The 22,757-nt window shown below is 37.1% G+C and overlaps 1 protein-coding gene across 2 annotated transcripts; it reads left to right on the top strand.

Moving 5' to 3' along the window:
• The first annotated feature begins 347 nt into the window (after positions 1-347).
• LOC139136559 (E3 ubiquitin-protein ligase TRIM36-like) lies at positions 348-22,628 on the top strand. 2 transcript variants are annotated; one of them, XM_070704294.1, is made up of 9 exons: positions 348-495; positions 1,393-2,192; positions 2,806-2,998; positions 3,131-3,277; positions 5,621-5,716; positions 6,353-6,606; positions 7,186-7,310; positions 20,100-20,450; positions 21,086-22,628. In XM_070704294.1, exons 2-9 carry the CDS (start codon positions 1,402-1,404, stop codon positions 21,211-21,213), a joined length of 2,085 nt encoding a protein of 694 aa, XP_070560395.1. In that variant the 5' UTR covers positions 348-495; positions 1,393-1,401; the 3' UTR covers positions 21,214-22,628. The 2 variants fall into 2 exon arrangements, with proteins under 2 accessions (XP_070560395.1, XP_070560396.1); XM_070704295.1 differs by lacking the exon at positions 20,100-20,450.
• Positions 22,629-22,757: the final 129 nt, after the last annotated feature.

The following is a 22,757-nucleotide window of genomic DNA, read 5'->3' as shown; positions in this document are numbered from 1 at the left end:
TTAATGAATATAATAACAGCCCTGGAAAAATCCACAGGTATCCTGATTTATCAAGGACGTCATTAATTTCTTGGTTTGTTGCTTGTTTGTTTACTTGTTTGTTTGTTTGCCGGCGTTTAAGTCTGTCTTAAAGAATTAGTACCGAGTACAGTTGACTCTATCGATCCTGGTAAAGAAACACCGGATATTTCAATGCTGAGATAACTTGACCCCCTAACACTCTATCCCCGAAAACATTTCTCCGAAATCTGTCAATTTTTTGGGAGTTTAAGACGATTGAAGAATAAACGAATTCACATTTCAGGTTTTGGCAGTGACATGAAGTTCATTCTGAGTGGTCTATCCCTAAATTTTTACATGAATTTCAGATTTTTGTGTAATTTTATCGGCCAGTTAAGGGGTCAAGACCAACAGCGTCGACGTCAACCCACCTGCTGTATCCTTGTAGATGTCCTTTACTCGCGATGTCAGTTTGATGTTATAAAGGGTCTCAAGGTAAGTCTACAGTCTCTTGTAATAATCTTACTTTGAATATGTGTATTGCTTGTGATTCAATTTACTACACAATCGTGATTGCATCATGAAATAATTGCATATTGACAGACCTTTAGATGAGTTCAATTTATCAATCTAATATTACTCCGTATGCATCTCATCTTATGGCAGTCTTCTGTCTTTATCAAAATGGTGGTAAATTTCAGTTCATCTTGACCTAGAAGTCACAGCATCAAAATTCGTAAACAACACAAACAAGACCAGAATTAGTCTATTTGCGATGTAAAGTCACTACTCTGCCGTGTACGATAACGTCAACTCTTTACAGGATACTATAGCGTCAACTTCTTCACACAGTAGACGATCAGTATGCCTTGTGTTATTTTGTTTTCTGTGTGAAACTGTATAATAATGTTAATGACGTGACTATTCTTGAACTATCGACGTGCATTCAAAGACATCAAATTATATAAATGTACGTTGAAACTGCTCTAAAACAAACAACAGATCACTGGTAGCAGATACGCACAGCGGAAGTCGACAGAACAGTCATTTTGTATTAATATCACAAATCTTTGACGTTAAAATTGAAATTTGTGACACTGAAATATGCCCGAACTGCCAGCATAGCTTGGAAGTTTAGTTTTGAACTAAAACCGTACACTAACTTACTCCTTACCGTCAATAAACTTTCTAAAACTGCACATCTACTAAATAATTCATAAGTTCTTTTGTTCACATGTCAAGTAGCCTGGCTGTCACTCTATTGTTAAGTTGTGTTCTATGGATTACCCTACACATGACTTTCAATAATGGTCGATAGCACTGTGTGTCTTAAACAGCTGCTTGGTTTAATAAGTGTAATGACGTTGATGTCTTTTTTTCTCATGTCGACAGTGAACAGTCATGGACAGTTTTGAAAGAGAACTGATATGTCCCGTATGCGACGACTACTTTACGTCACCCCTGGTGTTGCCATGCCAACATAACCTATGTCATAAATGCGCCATTAAGATGGTGCTATCCCCACGTGTCCCGGATGAAGATTTGTCAGTTTCATCCGATACGTCTGGTTTGGGCTCGACTCTTTCAAGATCTTCAAGCGCCTCAAGACCTTTGACCTCAGTAGATTTACGAGACACAGGAGACACAGAAGATGTCGTTGATAGCGTACGATCTCTTTCCGTGATGTCTGCGAAATCTCAAAAATTTGACTTATCAAAGATTAAACTCCGAAGAAGATCGAGCTCGCCCCCTCCCTCACCAGTTAAGCCGTATTCATTGAGTCCTAGATCCAAAGCTATGGATGAAATGGAGAAAGGCGAACACAATATATCACAAGTTACAGTAATCCGTCGAAACAGTCAGGAGAAGGTATCACAAAGCAGTCAGAAACGTTGGTCCTTTGGGGGAATGCCATCGAGAGACCGCAGACCTTCAACTCCTCCCCTCGGTTCAACAAGACATATCAGCCTTGATTATGGATCGCCATCTATCGGCGATAAAGTTAAAGTATCGCCTAGACGTAATTCTGTTCTTACCATCGCTATAACCATGGAAGGTAAAACAAGCCCACGTAGAGAAAGCATCAGCCCATCACAGATCTACTGCCCATATTGCAAAAAACATGTCCCGCTGGGAGAGGCTGGCATAAACAAACTTTTTCGAAATTTCACATTGGAATCCATCATTACCAGGTACAAAAAGCCTTTCTCTGAATGTTTTTAGTTTTCTGATAAAATACATAATTACAGGTAAAAATTGTGATAATTTTGAAACAATTAAAAAACAGGTATGAATAACAAAAATGTTAAGTACAGCGAACGCTAATTATATATTATGCGCATGTGTGAAAATAGATGCGTTGCGTATGAGACTCAGAGTACGCTAATCTTGTCAACCAATGATGTCCACACTTGTATCTAACGCACCCACGCCAGCAGGCACATGACATTTATGGCACTCACATTTATCAACGTTCAAATGAAACACGGTATACGGTAATACGCGAGTGTTTACCATACATAATTGATGACGAATCAGTATTGCGGTTTGATGTGGCAATTTTCATGTCAATATCTAAGCTTATCCGTCCATTTTCCATAAATCAATGTTTTAATCAGAATCAATCTACATGTGTACAGATTGGTTCATATTATTCTGAAATCGATAAAACTAGATCATCAAGTAAATCACATCACTTATATAATTCCAACATCGAATTTGGCTTTAAATGAAATTGACATTTATAACCATGACAGAGAAAAGTACTAACCATGTGATGACAAAGTGTTCAATAATTTCGCTCAGATTTAAACGGTCGGCCCGACTCAGTACGATGCTTCGTTGTCAACACTGCAAATCTAAGCCTGCCGCTGAAGCTACACGTACATGCAGCAATTGCAGTGATAACTTTTGTAACGATTGCTATAAAGACAGCCATCCCTGGGGGACGCCTAGAGCACAACATGAGTACACTGCAGTTGGCAATCACAGACCCAAGGTGGGTATGATATTCTGAATGTAACCACAGGTTAAAGTTGATTCAAATTCTTCATCACTAAATAATTTTATACCTAAATACGCTTGTTTTCAAGTTCAAAGCAATTTACCAAATATATCGTCTGTGTTCCAGGCAATAATGTGCACAGAACATGAAGATGAAAAGATAGGCTGGTACTGTGATGTTTGTCAACGCCCAACATGCCGAGTATGCAAATTAACCGGTGTGCATGCTGGTCATAAAATGTATGCTATTGCTGCTACGTATGCAAGGTTAAAGGTGAGTGGAGAGCTGTCAATCGCTGACTGGTCAACGAAGAATTGAATCTTTGATGGATGAAAGTCTGTCAAAAGACGTCAATTGTTTATCAGAATGATATCTAGGCAGAAAGAATCAAATTTACAAATCGTAATTTCTATGAGATTATTGACATTCATCTAGAAGTGTAAGAACAGACATGTCTTACAAATGTCGTAATTTTCTCAAAACTTGCAAATTTCGTAATTTTCTTAAAACTTACACAAAGGACTCTGTAGAAGTAAGCATTTTTTTAAAAAATTAAAGATGATGTCATCGTGTTAGATTTGAAGATAAAATGCTGATTGAGAATTTTTCTCCCGTGTATTCGTATTTTTTGAAGTAATTCTAAGAGGAACATTTCAGATTTCTGCGTTGAAATTTATAACGTCGCTTTAATCTAATCTTCTTCGAATGCTAGAATTTGTCATAGAGCAACACAATGCATCTCAGAAGTATAAAGACAGGAAAAGCAACTGCGTTCATCAGATACTTTGTACTTGCCACTTACACTGAATATTCCATTGTAAGGAGTATGACAATATTCACATCACTGCATATACATCTACCTAAGGGAACACGTCAAGTTATTCCAATAATTGACAAAATATTTACTTATCATGATGTAAGGAGAGAGATACAAAATAATATTTAGATAAATCTGCATTGACATGAAATATGCGTAAGTCACGAAGAGTGCTTGGTATATAGATGTTGATCTATACATAAACCTGGCATCTAATGAACTTATTCGAATAAGTGTATGGATTTTTCTGTGACCCCCTTAATGACCTTACATTCTGGTACTTTGGTTGAAATACACTGACCGCTTCGACTGAACCGTCCAGAATTCACGTTGGTGAACATTTCATTCCAAGTTGTTTATGCTGCAAAAATGTTTAAATTTGAATAAAACACAACCAAATGTGTGGGGAGTTCTAAGAGCTCTAAGGAAACGAGCTGATTGGTCTATTGACTGTATAGGGTTATAAGCAAACGAGCTGATTGGTCTATTGACTGTATAGGGTTGTAAGCAAACGAGCTGATTGGTCTAGTGACTGTATAATACTTACATCGTTTCATCGGTTTTCAGTGGCCACACTATTTTACTCTACACATTTACGTACTCCAGCTTTGAACATTGGAAAATATTTGAATGTCAATTTATGTGATGAACAAAGCGATGGAATGGTGGAATTAAATACATGTATGTAAGTCAAATGAAATACGATGCATTTCACGGAGTAACGGTACTACACATCATTTGGTTTGATTCAAACAAGTACGTTACTCGTTTCATTACACGTCATCAAGACTTTATCAAAATAAACTGACCTCAGCTTTACATTAATATCAGTATAATGTATGTATTCCTATAAACAAAAGTATCTCCTACCAAAATACGTAGCATTGACGGAAAGAAAATCACGCCATTTCTGTAAGATCTTGATTAGATGTTTATGATAACTTGCCGTCTATTCTGACATGTTGAAAGAATTTGTCGCTCTCGAAACAAGTACTTCTGAAAAGATAGCGCTGTGATAAAACGGCAGCTTTTTCTGTTTGTCAAGTAAATGTAAACGCTTGGTGTTGGAGCTCAAGGTGCTTTGACGAGAAAGAACTACAATTAAACAGGTCATTTTAAGGCTTGAGGTTAATCTATGTTAACCTCTGGAAAATCTGGACTTTGAATTTGTGACAGCTTGCGCTATCAAAACAAAATCATTTATGGTGCGACGAAAATGAACGCCGTGTAGCTTCATTGTTAAACAGTGGTACAAGTACACACTTGACACAAGAACCGATGACAGAATAAGCGTTGTTCAGATTGACCCAGACTATCATAGTTCTGCGACAGATCATCTTTACTAGTTTATTGAAGACAAACCTGTGAACTTTCAATTTGTCTAATGGACATCAAAGTCGACGCGACTCCCACGCTTGACACACGCCCACATTTATTCTCTAAACAATTTAACGCGACCTTCAGGGCTACGCGACAGATAAACAATTATTGGCCAGTTTACTGAGAGTACATTTATCATCAAAGATCATAGTTCATTCACGAACTGGGTACTAGTGCCATCCGATTAGAAGCAAACAGAAACTGAATTGTATACGTCTGAGACCTAGAATCTCATTCCAGTGAGCAATCTGATATCGTGTATAATCAATCATGGTCACTTTTGACTCTAAAGCTGCGGACTACTTGCACGGTCCATTCATCATTTGTGTAACCATTCACAGACAAATGAACCCTTGCTGTATATATTAAATAATCTACACTTTATAAGCTATGTTATGTTTTTTTTTTCCTTTACAAAGGCTAAATTGACCAAGCAGGTTGAACTTCTAGAGGAAAGGAGAGAAGCTATGAGAGATGCAGTCGTTGGTTTTCAAAATTCTGTTGACGAGATTGAGGTAGGTATTACAAAATTATTTTCTGCTTAAAACGATTACCTTCAACTTGAACACTATATGAGCCGATGGCCTGCAATATTTACACTATTGTTCACAATGTCATATCAAGTTCACAATGTCATATTAGCCATTTTGTTCAGTTTACGGTGTTTTTACTTCCTTTCCAATTTTTTTGCGATATTTGTGACTTTTTATTTTAAAAATTATCTTTTCTCTCATTTTAGTCATGTATTTTATTTTCTTCAGTTATGTACAGCGCGCTGAGACGTATGTGTAGTGCTCTTTAAAGAATTTTTTTAATAATATTAATAATAATTAGTGTTTCTTATACATTCTCTACTGATGCAGTAAAGGTAGCAAATGTGGTAAATTTGCTAGTCTCAACATAAATATGTTCTGCTACAAATGTAAAGAAATTTGTCCATCATGGGTAATCTGAACATATAGCCCCGTGAAAGTGTTTCGAAATAATCGGACGTACTTACATTAACAAAAAATGAACAAGCTTGACGGTACTCGATGTGGTGTCATTTTGTTAAGCTTGACATTAGCCATGAATACATTACGAGTGATTTTCCATTGAAATTCACGAAGTTTTGTTTGTGTCCAGAGTTAATTTGAAATAATATTTCACAGAATAACGCCACTAAAATCGAGGAAATGGTGATTTATGACATTGAAGAACTTAAAAGTAGACTTGAAGAGAAAAAACAGGAACTGATCGATAAACTTCAACAAGCTAAAGTTGAAAAACTCGAAAGGCCTTTGGAAAGAATTCAATGTCTCAATGAAATATTAGCTGATACTGTGATTGTGGAGTACGCTAAGGAGGTTCTCAAGGAAGAAGAACAGACTTGTTTCGTACAAAGTGCCATCCCATTGGCTGGAAGGTAAGCTATCATTTGTGACGTCACCATAACTAATCCATTCAAATCAGTAATACAGGTCATCATGTGTTTTTCATGTTGAGTTCTCGTCCGAGATTTTTTAATGTAAGTTGTGGAAATAGTGACGATGCATAATATTTCCTACAATATCTTATAGATAAAGTTTTACCGAAAAGCTTTGAAATGATGCACGTTTCATTCATACCACATTTAAACTCAATATGATCGCAAGGTGTGATACACCAAAAGTTTATTTCATCTTACAAGAGTCACTAATCTCCATCACACCGCTAAGAAACCGATAAGACACAGATCAAAATGTTTAAAGTTGCGTTTCAAAGATGGTGTTGATTAGTAAAACCCGCAATCAGTTTTAACAGCGATCTTGACATATTGACGATATTTTAAACTATTCATTGCTATTCGTGGCAGAGTCAGATGTTGACAAAATAAATTTAAGTATTGCGTTAGGAGGATTTTATTGTCTATTTCTGAAATGTGGTTATTGCATGTCTGTGATCATGAAATTGACATCATCGTAATTCAGAATATTTTCGATGTTTTACTGTGAATATTTTGCAGACTAAGCAAGCTACTTGAATCTTGTAAACGGAAAGAGAAGACAACCGAGGTAGATGTGAATATCGACTGTGCGTTAGATACCACCTTTGAAAAAGACGTCATTAACAGTTTGGATTTCTTAGAAGGTACGTTTGTGAAGACCTCAAAGTGGTCCCTGACTTCAAAGTGGTCCCCATCCTAAATGTCCGGTAAGATAGGGGGTTAAACTCAAGTCTGACGACACCTACCGCATAATGGACGCCTTTGTTGTCACACGGACGTTTCCGATGTAATATCAGCTGCTATTTTAGTATTTAATACCTAGAGTTGGAAAAAATGTACAAAATAAGGGCTGAGCACAGAATTAACAATGGGGAGGGCTAGTGTCTATATCAATCATGACTTATCTATAAAATGACTCATTTGAAGTCATATCGATATTTGGAAGTCATTCTAATCGCTGCTCGTAAATACATAAATGGATATGAAATACAATTTGCAGCATTGCTGTGACGTATCAATCGCACTTGCGGGTCAAAAATTCATCGCCACAAGCCAGACATTTTTGGTAGTTTACTTCGACCGGTACTATAACACTGGTCAGTTCACGACCCATTGTCTACTTCTGCTAGCTACCTCAATAATATAAACATGTATTTTCAACCGTTTTTCCCGTGAGCCGACGTCCACGAATTCTGCAACGTTTGCCCTCTCGCGTAATTGAATACTTTGGGTCTGTCAAAAGTTCAGAACCGAGCAGAAACAGTCGACGGCTCTTAAAAAAAGCTGAAATTATAGATGTTGCCACATTCAACATAATTAACGGAAGTAGGAGATGAGTCATAGATAGTCAGAGATAAAGTAGGTACATGTTCATTTATTCAAAGACTAAGCTATTTCATTATTTTGCGAGGTAAATAAAAAACCGATTGGTGTCGTAGTAAACTACAGAAAAGGTCTATGGACAGATTAACAGCGGTTCTGAGGCGATATCCCTTGACACGAATGCAATCTATAGGCCTCAGCATTATGCTACGAATGCACAGATGTAAAATACACCAGAATAGGGCTCGAGGCCAATATTTTAGGGGGATATTTTTCTTATTTTTTTTTACAAAGATATCCAATACCTACCATAGAAAGTGACGCGATTGAAGTAATACATTACCTAAAAGAAGTTGAATACAGCAGGCAGAGCGTAAAATTATCCGAATTTTCATGGGACACCTTTGAAGTCAAGAGGACGCTTTTGAAGTCACTCTGATTTCTTTATTCTTTACTAAAAGTTTGAAAAAACAGGAAGTGTACTCTTGTCTTATTTATACCTGATACTTAATAGGTCGCATATCCAATTCTAAAATTAAAACATTCTTTCTTTTACATAAACGATTGAATACAGCACAGAGAGCGTAAAATCATCACAAGTCTTTGGGGACCACCTTGAGGTCAAAAGGACACTTTTGGAGTCAAACTGATTTTCTTTAAGCAATACTAAAAGTTGAAAAAAATCCAAGGAAGTGTACTATAGTCCTATTAATAACTGATACTTCATAGGTCACATGTTACAATTTTCAAGTTAGGACATTGCTTCAATTACGCAAAAGAAGCTAATTAAGCAGACAGAGTGTACAATCATTCGATTTTCCCGGGGACCACTTTGAAGTCAAAAGGACACTTTTGGAGTCAAACTGATTTCCTTTATTCAATACTAAAAGTTGACAAATATCCAAGGAAGTGTGCTATAGTCCTACTAATACCTGGTACCTCACAGGTCGCATGTTCCATTTTTCAAGTTAGAACATTGCTTCAATTACGCAAAAGAAGTTAATTAAGCAGACAGAGTGTACAATCATTCGATTTTCCCGGGGACCACTTTGAAGTCAAAAGGACACTTTTGGAGTCAAATTGATTTTCTTTATTCAATACTAAAAGTTGAAAAAAATCCAAGGAAGTGTGCTATACTCCTACTAATACCTGATACTTCATAGGTCGCATGTTCCATTTTTCAAGTTAGAACATTGCTTCAATTACGCAAAAGAAGTTGAATAAAGCAGACAGTGTGTACAATCATTCGATTTTCCCGGGGACCACTATGAAGTCAAAAGGACACTTTTGGAGTCAAACTGATTTTCCTTATTCAATACTAAAAGTTTACAAATATCCAAGGAAGTGTGCTATAGTCCTATTAATACCTGATACCTCACAGGTCGCATGTTCCATTTTTCAAGTTAGGACATTGCTTCAATTACGCAAAAGAAGTTGAATAAAGCAGACAGAGTGTACAATCATTCGATTTTCCCGGGACCACTTTGAAGTCAAAAGGACACTTTTGGAGTCAAATTGATTTTCTTTATTCAATACTAAAAGTTGACAAAAATCCAAGGAAGTGTACTATAGTCCTATTAATAACTGATACTTCATAGGTCACATGTTACAATTTTCAAGTTAGAACATTGCTTCAATTACGCTAAAGAAGCTAATTAAGCAGACAGAGTGTACAATCATTCGATTTTCCCGGGGACCACTTTGAAGTCAAAAGGACACTTTTGGAGTCAAACTGATTTTATTTATTCAATACTAAAAGTTGACAAATATCCAAGGAAGTGTGCTATACTCCTACTAATACCTGATACTTCATAGGTCGCATGTTCCATTTTTCAAGTTAGAACATTGCTTCAATTACGCAAAAGAAGTTGAATAAAGCAGACAGAGTGTACAATCATTCGATTTTCCCGGGGACCACTTTGAAGTCAAAAGGACACTTTTGGAGTCAAACTGATTTTCCTTATTCAATACTAAAAGTTGACAAATATCCAAGGAAGTGTGCTATAGTCCTACTAATACCTGATACTTCATAGGTCGCATGTTCCATTTTTCAAGTTAGAACATTGCTTCAATTACGCAAAAGAAGTTGAATAAAGCAGACAGAGTGTACAATCATTCGAATTTCCCGGGGACCACTTTGAAGTCAAAAGGACACTTTTGGAGCCAAACTGATTTTCCTTATGCAATATTAAAAGTTGGACAAAAAGGAAGTGTACTATAGTTTTATTAATACCTGATATCTCACAGGTCGCATGTTACATTTTCAAGTCAACACATTCTTTCTTTAACGTAAACGATGTGGAATACAGCAGAGAGATCGTAAAATCATCATAAGTTTTCGGGGACCACTTTGAAGTCAAAAGGACACTTTTGGAGTCAAACTGATTTTCTTTATTCAATACTAAAAGTTGACAAAAATCCAAGGAAGTGTACTATAGGCCTATTATACCTGATACTTCACAGCTGGCATGTTTCATTTTTCAAGTCAACAATTCTTTTTAATTTTCCTTAAAAGAAGCTGAACATAGCAGATGGAGCATGTAATCAAGTGGAATTTCCGTGGGCACCTTTACGGACATTTTGGTGTCATATGTATTTTTTCAATACAATACCAAATCTGTGATAAATCAGTAGAAATGTAGAATAATCCTACAAGTAATTCTGTCTTATAAACTCAATCTCATACACACATACAAATGGACGTTGAGCATTATTTAGCCAAAAAAAATCTTTATTTAACTGTACATAAATTTTAACAGTAGAGTAAAGCACGAGAGCAGTTTTTCTCTATAAAGTAAAATAACTACTTTCAATAACCGAAAAATGAGATAAAGGGCATAAATTTCACAAAAATAAAGCACATAATACCTAAAGGCCAATCAGTCCTGTTGTGCTATGTAGAGAATAGCTTTTTGTGACACATATGTTTATGAAGATAGATACCTTTGATAGCACATTTCAAAAATGTCAAAAAGCTGCATTACCACTAATACAAAATTGAAAATATTATTATAATTTGAACATCACAGTAAGATTATCCCTGAGAACAAATCAGCCAGTGGTATGAGATGAGTAGTGTTTAGAGAAAGAGATTTTTGATCAATAATGGAAAACATAGCATCAATGACACTTGGCTCTCATTTGATTTGATGAGGCAGGCCACAGTGTGTATACTTAACTATGTTTACCCTTGGCAACATGCATACAAAGTTTCATAGCCATTGGAAGAGGGATTTCAGAGAAAATGATTTTTGACCAAATATGGGAAAAGTTGCGCAAAAATGCCTATATGAAAATATTCACAAAAAATTTGAAGACACTCAACCGAGGTTGCCTCTAGATACATTAAAAACAAATTTCAAACCAATCAAAACATTTACTTCAAAGAAAATAGTTTTTGACCAAAATATTGCCCCAAAATGCAAAAAAAACCAAAACACAAAGATGAAAATTTCACCACAATTTAAGAAATCATATAGAAAACAACTCTAGAGTATTAAGTTTCAAAGCAATCCAACAAGAAATTTGAGAGAAAAACATTTTTTGACCAAAAACTGGAAAAATTGCCCCAAAAATACAAAATTGCAGATTTCATCATATATTCAAGATATCATATTTAGTTCATCTGTAGGAACCTGTATACCAATACCAAATATCAAAGCTGTCAGATGGGCGGTTTTGATGAAATAAAGTTTTGACCAAAAATGACAAAAAAATTCCTTAAAAGTACAGATTTGCATATTTCATTACAATTTGAACAAATCTAAGTTGGGTTATCCCAAGGGACCTATATACAAAATAAAAAAGCTGTCTGACCAGCGATTATGAAGAAGATTTTTTACAAAAAAACGCTTTCGGCGCTAATTTGCATATTTTCAAAAATATCAAAAAATACCGTCAAGGACAGTGTGCTCACATTCGGTTTGAATTGGTAAATTCAAGAAATATTTAAACCAGAAAAACAAGAATGATAAAAGCAAATAAGGTCTGCAACTTAGGTACTGGAGGTAATCTTTGGGAACATGCATATCATCTTCTATAGCGACGGGACAAGCAGATCCTACATACAGAAAGCAATGTCAACAAAAAAATTAGCCAGAGAAGCTTGACAAAAAGAAAAGGTGGGAGAGTGGGGAAAAAATAAAGAGTGGGAAAAAATGTACAAGGGATCTGGTAAAAAGTAATGCTACCTCATCAATCTTCTAGCCCCTACCCTCTCCTGAATATCAAATGTTCCACCCCTTACATAAAACCAGCTGACAGGAAATGTATTTACAACCTTGGGATGTTTTAATTAATGCTATGAGTGCTATCATTCAAATGTAAACAACACTTAAATCAGTTACAGATAGCGAAATGCCTTCCACTGTGGGGGGGGATTACAACATCTGGAATTATCCTGGATCCTAATTTCTCATCAGTTCTTATGTGTCTTAACATGCAAAAGTTGAAAAAATTGGTTCGCAATGAAAATATTTACTTCAACTTTGTTTTCTGGATCAAATTTTACTACAAATTGATATTAAATATGACAAAATTATGTTCACAGCCTTCGAAACTCTCTCACAACATATCCTGGGTTGGTGTAGGTCATTTAAGGTCACAAACTGAGAAAATTACCTAAAATATAAAAATTTGGGGGTCTCCCAACACTTTGAGCAGAAAATTTATCAAATAACATCCCTCGGGACTTTTGTACCAAATTACAAAGCTATCAGACACGTAATTTTGAGAACAAGTTGTCTGTCCAGGAGCTTTAAAAAGAAAATATTTTTTAAGAATTTTTGACCAAAAATGACAAAAATTGCCCCAAAACAGTAATATTTCCAATTTTGTCATAACTTCAACAATTAGAAGGGTAACACCCTTGTAAACATCCAATCCAAATTTGAGAGCAATTGGGCTAGCGGTTTCTGAAAAGAAGAAATTTTACTTAAAATGAGAAAAATAACCAAAAATTCAGCAAAAATACAAAATTCGAGATATCTTCACAATATCATAAAACTGATTTTCATCAACCTGAGGAACCTGTATACCAAATATAAAAGCTATCAGATTTGTTGTTTTTGAATAAAAATATTTTTGACCAAAAATTCGGAAAATTGCCCTAAAATTACAAATATAAAAATTTCAATTCAATTTGTATAAACTTGACTGAGGTCATCCTGAGGAACATGTATACAAACTTTCAAAATAATCAGATGAGTGGTTTCAGAAAAAATACCGCAATTATACGGTGTCGCTCAAATTTGATCAGAATTGGTATATACCAGTATGGGTTACCAATGATCAACAATAAATGTTGTTCCTATCTGTTCAGTGGAGGAAAATTCTACGTTGATGTTATGGCAATGATTTCTGCACAGTACAACCAGAAAAACAACAAGAAATATTTAAACCAGAAAAACAAGAATGACAAAAGTAATTAAGGTCTAACTTTTGGTACTGGAGGTCAACTTTAGCAACATGCATAGCAGAAACAAGCCCCTCTTAGTTTAGTATAAACTGTCTTCCTCCATCTACTGTCTATGGTTGCAGCTGGTCTGTTAATATGTAACGGTTCATAAACAATGACAGAAATGAGTCAAGATCAGTGGAGTTTGCCTGTTTCTCACTGGCATGCCTCCTGCACATTTGCTGCATTTCACTTTTTCTTACCTCATTTGCACATTTTTGACACTGATGTGTTCATTTGAGCAAATTCACATCTCAACCCCTGCATCTACCTGTACACCAAATACTGAGATGGTAGCTTTGTGGTAGCTTGGCGGTATGGGAGCCTTTGTGTGTGACGGACATACATCTGCACATACCCACAAATATACAGACATACAGACATGCAAATCGGATGCAAATGAACTGATTCAGCTTATATGATAACCTCACATTGGTATACCAAATGTGAGCTCAAAATTAAAAAAAATATATTCTCAAATCATATTTTTCATCTACGCAACAAATAGCGAATCAGTAAGTACTGCGGTTATCAAGATATTTGAGTGACTGGACGCCTCACAAACGGACATACATACATACTGACAACGGATGCCGGACAGATACCCATCCCAATAGCTTCAAAAGACTATCGTATAGTAGCTAAAAATGAAAATTTCGCCACAATACTAACGAAAATCACCATAAACATCCCACATACAGAGTTTCAACAAAATCTAGACTGCCGTTACAGAGTTTAAGCGTTTGCTGGATTTTCTCTGTTTTCTACCACATTTCTTTTTTTTACCTCATCATCATATTTTGAAGACTGACACTTTCATTTGAACAAATTCACATCTCCACCCCCAGGTGCACCAGTACACCAAATACTACATGGTAGTGCTGCGGTTTTGAGTTTTCGATGTGCACGAAGGTAGCATGCACACATACTAACATACATAAATGTAGACACCGCTGACCTACCATAAAAACTCTTTTTGGTATAATATACCATGTATACACCAAATGTGAGCTAAAAATTGTCCTGAAAATAGAAAATTGTGGATTTATCAAAATTTGAATATTTCACAATTTGATCATCCCTATGAATCTGTATAACAAATATCAGTGCTGTCAGACAAGGGGTTTTGGTGTAAAAATTCTATTTTGTTTCAGCCAACCTTAAAGCCCCATACAGCAGCAAATGTGTTGTAAACCAATCTCAAATTATCCTCAGTTTTCCAAGGGTTTTCTTCAAGTAAGACACATTAAAGACCAAAAAAGTGTACAACACTGTCGATAGCCTAAGAAGTAGCATTTAAATTCAAACTTTTAACATGATTTTAGATTTTCCGAGAATTTCAAAAAAACAAGTCATTGACAATGACGTAGTCCCCACTTGTAATAGGAGTATTAGTCTTGATGGGGCAGGGAAATGTGGTCATTAAGAAGTATCACTGGAGTGTATATGTTCAGATCTATGGGCACATAGGTCTATGTCATTGTTCCCAATTTGAAACAAGAGGCATGTTTAAGTTATGGTTCTAAATCGGGAAAAAAGATCAGACCTCTAGCTGTATTGGCCAGCCAAGAAATACATATGCGCACAATAAATGAGGTACAAGATGTGACATCTTAAGGTCTATTATCCTATCAAAATTGAAGCGTAAAGAACTTGTGGTTACTGAGTTGTGCATATATATGTATAATCAAGGTCAAAGGTCAACGAGGTCACGTGACATTTTGTCAAAAAAATTGCATTGCTAAGTTATCCCTATATACCAAAAATCAGACCTCTAGCTCTATTGGCTCACTCAAAATTAGAAATGCACATCATTAATGAGGTACAATATGTGGCGTCATAAGGTGTCCTATCATACCATATATGAAAGGTTTAGCACTTGTGGTTACTGAGTTATGGACAAATATGTATATTTGACGTCAAAGGTCACCAAGGTCACGTGACATTTTGTCAGTGTCTAGATATCTGCGTGAACGGATGGGTGAACGGATGGGTGAACGGACGGATATGTCCCAATCTATAAGCCCCCTGGACTTTATCTGTGGGGACTAAAAACTGTGTCACTGCATCCTTTTTGCAATATGAATACGATGAGAAACTAAATTTTTATTTTTCTTGGCCTTATACATGGGAGTCTATGGAGAGCTGCCTTATACATGGGAGTCTATGGAGGTGTAAACTAAAAAGTCCTCTAACACGGCCAAATTTGATCACATTGTGAAACAAATTGACGTGCATCTGTATGAGGTAGGGTATTATCCGTGTATCAAGTTTGAACAAAATCGCTCCAGGCGTCTCTGAGATATCTGTGTGAATGGACGGACGGACACACGCACGGACGGACGGACGCACGGACATGACCAAACCTATAAGTCCCCCAGGACGGTGTCCTTGGGGACTAATAATCATATGACAGGAAAATAAAGATTACAACAAATAGTTGGCATTCGTGTGTTGTGCATTAAGTAAATGGCATCATGCTTGTTTCTGGTATGATCATGGTGTGTATGTGCGGGGAAATACTGGTTTTTTTTTAATTTTCTGTTGGTCGCCAATTTTTGAGTACGTCACCAGTTTATTATTCAGCCTGTTAAAACGTGTAGGCATGGTCCAAATCAGCAAGCAGTGATAACTCTGATCTTTCCACATCATTTCCAAGAACTCTGTTATCTGGAGAGATTAAAATTGAAAAATTTATTACCAGAAGCAAATCAATCCAGTCATCATTATCAGAAGATAAAATGTATGCAAATTAAGAAAGAAACACAAATATAATCTCTTTTTGGTATTTATATACACACCAAATATGAGCTAAAACCGACTCAAAGCAGGTCTGTTCATTATAAGCACATATGTAAAATTATGACTACGGTAAGTATTGAAATGGAGACATAACAAAATACATAAATGAGTACACTATAGGTGTAACCGTAGACTCAAATTGTGTGCTGAACACACATGAGGCTGAGATTGGGGATTTGGCTCAGCGGTTTATCTATGGCTTCTGCGCTAGGTGACTGGTGCTATACGTTGTGAGTTCAAATCCGACTGAAACCACAATATATTACAAAAGTGTATGGACACAAATTCCATGTCTTGTATGCAGTTTAGATTGTCAGCTTGAATTAACAGCTAGACATCAGTTAAGACTGATGACACAGTCCTTGACGTAAAAGAACTTTGTCATTCAAAGTCACTGAAATGTACGTTGTACCAATGATGTGAAATGACCTAAGTTACAATGAAAACAATGTCAAGGCATGTAGAGTACAAACTCAACACATGGAAACTAGACAATATGGCTGCCTCCAAGTGCTAAATTTGCTTTCCTGTGCGTGCATGATACAGCCTTGGGGCTTAGTGGGCCAGGGTCGGGTATTGGAGTATATTTCTATTCTTTCAAGTATCATCATAAATTCCTGACAAACTGTGTTTAAAACCCTTTCCCCAAAATACCACGGACAGGTAAAAAAAATCTAAGTTGGCAAAGAGCAGTCAGGAGGGGGGTCACTTCTATTACTTGCCAATATGAACATGCGCCGCCCAATGGGGTGGGTACAGCAACTTGGTCCAAAATAGGGGGGGGGGGGTCAATTCCACTGTAAAACATGGTCTAAAATGGGGTTGAAGTTTGAGTGCCACACAAGAACAAATTTCAACAGTCTTTTCCCATCTCGCTAGCAGGGTTCTGAGCTGCACTCAATAAGCATGGATATCTTTTCTGCGGCAGGGGAACCATTACAGAGACCCCCTGGCTTAAAGTAAATATGGACTTTGTTTTAAAACATTGTCACTGATTTGTCAGAACTCTACATATGGCAGATTTTTGCCCAATAGAAAATACCCAAACAAAGTGGCTCTACTGCTCCTAGTATTATTCAGGTTGACCATGGCCATATGAAGTTAGTATTGCTTTACTGACAAACAGCGAGGTTTGTTGTGAATTGTAATTTTAAAAAAAACACCACTCAGACTACTGCAGATAACTGATAATTTGCAGAAGCTGGACCAACATTTGGTGAGAGTGAAAGGCATTTCTTTCACAAAATTTGTTGGTATTTCCTCATGATTTTTCGGAATCATGGCTTGGCCAGCAACAAATAGCTCTAAACGCAGTATAAGCTTACAGTGGTAGGCTTTGCCGGGGCAAATACATGCTTTTTCCGTTTTAAAAATGTTGACGCTATGACTGTTGACCTGGGTCAAAGGTCATAAAGGTCTAAAATGGGGTCCTAAACAACGAGATTTTAGGTCTAAAATGGGCCCTGGGTTTTATACCTGCGGCCGCACACCCCTACCACTTCTCTGAACAAGTACTTCCCCCTCCCCCCGAGAGAGGTACAGCAGTTCTAGCTCTGCGTATGTATATAACGCCGGAAACACAGCATCGTACGCAGGGCCATCATTCATTGTGCGATGTTTCTGTGTAAGTTCACAGTGTAATTTGATTTTGGACGAAGACAATCAGCACTCGCACACAGGCGTTCTGTTTACTGGATAGTTTGTATAAGTGTAGTTTATGCTACGTTCCGATGTTCTGTTCCGTAAAAGTCTACGGAACAGAACGTCGGAACAATGGTCGGAACGACTAGCTCTGCATGGCCATATGGCAGGGCTGTGTGTTCGTAGCGGCGCGGCGTTATACGACCTCCCAACACATGTGGTGGGAGGCCGTATAACGCCGGTAACACTCGGCCCTGCCATGCAGAGCTACCCAGTAAACAGAACGCCTGTATGCGAGTATGAAATATAACGTCGAGCAACAAGATTGAAATTAATGACTGTTTGAGCTGGTACTCACTCAGTAAACTGCTAGGCCATATGGACATCCGCATATCCGTACAGTGATCGGTGGGTCGCGGTCGCTGGTCTCACAGTTGCGAGTAGAGTGATACGTACCGGCCGCCGCGTACTATGCATATAATATAGGGTTATTCACAAAATACGGCCCTGTATGGACGAGGGCTCAGTGAGTGACGTATTGGACGAGCCGAAGGCGAGTCCAATACGTCACTCACTGAGCCCGAGTCCATACAGGGCCGGATTTTGTGTATAACCCTATTATTATACACCTCCCTCCATTAATCGTCCGTATAAACTAATTCTATGGTAAATTTTGAGGGATCCAGCACGCGCGATATGAGTGGAACGCGCGCGATTGTTGCGTTGGCACGAAGCCAATTAATTTTCAGTGCAGTACAAGCAAACTTCGCTGAATGTTTTCAATTTAATTAGTTTTTTAAAATAAAAATCAATTGCATTTAGACTCAGTTTTGTGTTTAGCGTGTTTTAAAGCTTATGCTACGAATACATTTTGGTGGAAGTTGTTATTATGTCTAAAACTCACCGTAAAATAGTTTGTTTACATCCGATAATCGCTAGGTCAAAGGTCAAACAGGCGCGTCGCGCGTCTCCCGTATTCGGGACTCCGCGTACTATACAAAATACGGAAAGTTATTGGACGGTCAAACTCCCATAGGTTACGGCAGTAGGTGTATAATAATAATTATTATATGCATAGTACGCGGCGGCCGGTACGTATCACTCTACTCGCAACTGTGGCTGGTCTCGACCGTGCCATGTGGAGCGCAATCTCCCATGATGCTAATATGAGACACCCTAACCAGGTGAAAAAATTGGACGCGCAGTTTGGGCTGGTAAAATGCATCGGAATTTAGAAAAAGTAATAAAAGTGAGCGCATATATCAAAAAGGACCAAAATAACAGATTAGTATTGGCAATGTTACAAAGTTTAACAACTTTATGCAAATATAGGAATGGAAAAATCCCTGGACTGCGTAAAATTTCAGTTCAATTACAACTACGGGGACCACTTTGAAGTCAGGGACCACTTAGAGGTCTTCACATACGTTGTTCCATGCTGCATATCAGAACATCGTGTTCGTTTTAAGTAGCAATGGAATGCTGACACACACAGTCACCTGTCACTGTCACTCCAAGAGGAAACATCAGCAGGTCTTTTTTCAGATGTTTGCCATAATTTTGATGAAAGCCTGTAGACAATGAAATGTGACGTCCGTTTGGTCCAAAATAATAGAAATATTACAGAAAAATTCATAAAAATCGATAAAATGTTGCACTAAAATTTTGGTGGGAAAAATTACAGCACTCAAAGGGTTAAACATATCATGACTTTCTGGAAATGTCTCTGATGTGTTTCGTTGTGAAGGAAATCTTCAGGGTATCCTCTTTCCGTCATCAACTTCATAAATAACAATTCAGTAATCTATTACCATTGTCTACTGTATCATTGTCTGGACATATAGTCACGTGACACGGGAAAGTCATTGTAGAAGTAATTATCCTAGAATTGTGATTGAGAGGTGGTCCTACAAAACATTTTATACTTTCATTTTCTTCTTCGATCTATGATTGTCATAACAATACCAAGCGACAATGGATCTGCTATTCAACATAACCAGACACCTTGACCATGATAAAGACCCTTAAATTTCAAGAATAGGCGATGACAACTGAGTTGAACACTGCTCATTTTCCGCATTAATGAAAACAAATGAAGAATTCAAGTATTTTCTTCAGTTTGACCCCCCCCCCCTATAAAAACACCTTGCTCATTTATTGTCTGCAACGTAAGTACAATGTACAATCTGAATAACATTTATTACTTATTCAGTACCTGGAGCACCAACTATGTCCCCGGATGTATGTAAGTCATACGATTCGCTAGTTGTTGAGTGGAGCAGACCTGATGACGATTCTGTTGTCGATTGTTACGTCATGGAATACCGTCCAATCAATAAGAACACTGTATGTTATTCAGCCGATGGACAAGTGACATCACCAGAAGTCGGAAAGAGCGTAGACTGGAATATCGTTTACAATATACGAAATTGTTATTATAATGTCAATGAACTTGAAGAGGATACTCAGTATGGATTTCGAGTAAAAGCCGTGAATAAAGCTGGTAGTGGCGAATACAGTGACATCATCGTCTTCAGGACAGATTCCAAACCAACGTTCAGAGGTAATAGGCCTAACGCTGGCAAGTAATTTGTTGAATGAATTGAATGAATGAATAGAACGCCATGCAGCAGTTGCATCTCAGACCGTACACATGCTGAGTACGGTGTTATCTAAGCCTCCTACTCTGTCCATTTCATTGACGCAGGGCAATCTCCATGCCCTCCGAGTTGTCAATTTCATTCACAGGCGCTCCTTAGCTGGGTAGTCTGCTAAATAGATCGATTTCGGCTCGATCTATCAATCCCGTAGTCAATATGTCCGCCACTGCAACCTCAATACTCACGGTTACAGTGGCGGGCATGTTGTCCACGGGATCAATAAATCGAGCCGAAAATCGATCATTTTAGCAGACTACCCAGCTAAGGAGCGCCTGTGAATCCCGTGCCCTCCGACGTTGTACATTTCATTGACACATGGCGGTCTCCATGGCTTAGTATTAGTGAGACTCTGTGTAAACAACACTCAGGAAATGATCCAAACTTGATGTTTATACAAGTGAAATACTAGTAGGTGATGACCTGACCTTAACGCAGGACGACATACATCTGTGAGACAATGTCGCCTGCTGGAAATTGCGGCATGTCTTAGCTCAGAGTTAAATGTGTCTGATGTGTCCAATACTTATTCTCTTTTCAGTTTTCCCGACTGAACTTATCATGACGTCACACGAAAGAAGCGACGAGTCGAATCAAGACATGTCTGCTGGAGAAGATATATTTCTGAAAAATGTTATTCGTTTAAATGGTTCATTGGAAGAAACCTGAGGCGCAGTGGTCAACGAACAAACTCTCTACTAAATTCGTACTTTTCCTGATTTGTTTTGGCAGCGATTTCTGAAAAAAAAAATTGTATTAGATTCACACACATTTCTTCATCCTCACTGGACGGGAAGAGGTTGTACTTGTTAAGTGTGTACTTGTGTGTGTGCGCGTTTGTTTTGTTTGTTTTGTTTTTGTGGGGGTTTTTGGTTCATTCCAACCTTCAAGACGTTGACAGTCAAATATCATGTGGTACACAACTTCATTGCATTTAAGACAATCACGAAGACACTCGAAATTTTCAAGACACGTGATGGGTATTTGTAAAATATGTGAACTTTGATCGTGTTATCTTATACGATAAAGTGATATGGTTAAGAGAAAAGTAGAACTCTAGGTAAAGTAAATAATACGATAGTTTTTATACAATGACGCATTTCATGCATTTATATTATTACTATGCTAGTGGTGTCCGTAGATTCTAGTGGTGTCGATAGATAAACGTCAAAATATATTCGTCAGAAATGTTTCTCTGTGCATTAAGTTGACCTTGACCTTTAGGTGACCTTTACAAAGGATCCCGTTTGTGTGTGGGTTGGCATTTTTGTTTAGGTGCTTGCTTGGCTGTTTGCTAGTTCAGGTCATTTCACGTCGAGAGAAACGATAACCCGATAACAGTTAGGATAAAATAAATGCTGAGATTTTGGTCTATATTAATTTCTGTACTTTAACTGACTTTGATATGTACATAACTTCAGTTTGGGTTATAGCCTTTGCAACAGCGATCTTGGCTCGTAATTAAATTGTATTTGATGTTTTCAGAATTTGTTTCTACCTGTACGACTCAGGATTATTCATTCAATTTTTTTAGTTTGATGAAATTACGATAATTTGTAGCTGTCACTTATGATATTTTTTATTTTTTATTCGAGAACAGGATTTCATTTTTCCGACGTATCTTGAAATTACACAGCATTAGGCTATGGGTAGTTATTGTGTTGAAATACACAGCATTATGGGTAGTTATTGTGTTGAAATACACAGCATTATGTGCAGTTATTGTGTTGAAATACACAGCATTATGTGTAGTTATTGTGTTGAAATACACAGCATTTTGTTTAGTTATTGTGTTGAAATACACAGCATTATGTGCAGTTATTGTGTTGAAATACACAGCATTATGTGTAGTTATTGTGTTGAAATACACAGCATTTTGTGTAGTTATTGTGTTGAAATACACAGCATTATGTGCAGTTATTGTGTTGAAATACACAGCATTATGTTAAGTTATTGTGTTGAAATACACAGCATTATGTGTAGTTATTGTGTTGAAATACACAGCATTATGTGAAGTTATTGTGTTGAAATACACAGCATTATTATGTGTAGTTATTGTGTTGAAATACACAACATTATGTGTAGTTATTGTGTTGAAATACACAGCATTATGTGCAGTTATTGTGTTGAAATACACAGCATTATGGGTAGTTATTGTGTTGAAATACACAGCATTATGGCCAATTATTGTGTTGAAATACACAGCATTACGG

The sequence above is a fragment of the Ptychodera flava genome, chromosome 7 (assembly GCF_041260155.1).
Source record: "Ptychodera flava strain L36383 chromosome 7, AS_Pfla_20210202, whole genome shotgun sequence".
Classification (NCBI taxonomy): Eukaryota; Metazoa; Hemichordata; class Enteropneusta; family Ptychoderidae; genus Ptychodera; species Ptychodera flava.
Note: the sequence above shows the minus strand (reverse complement) of the source record. Positions and strands in the feature narration are given on the sequence as shown.

Bases quoted from the DNA above. Each gene is read 5' to 3' on its own strand.
- LOC139136559 (XM_070704294.1), top strand. From the start codon at position 1,402: ATGGACAGTTTTGAAAGAGAACTGATATGTCCCGTATGCGACGACTAC. The intron at 2,193-2,805 runs GTACAAAAAGCC...AATTTCGCTCAG, and splicing joins TTGGAATCCATCATTACCAG to ATTTAAACGGTCGGCCCGAC. The intron at 7,311-20,099 runs GTACGTTTGTGA...TTACTTATTCAG, and splicing joins CAGTTTGGATTTCTTAGAAG to TACCTGGAGCACCAACTATG.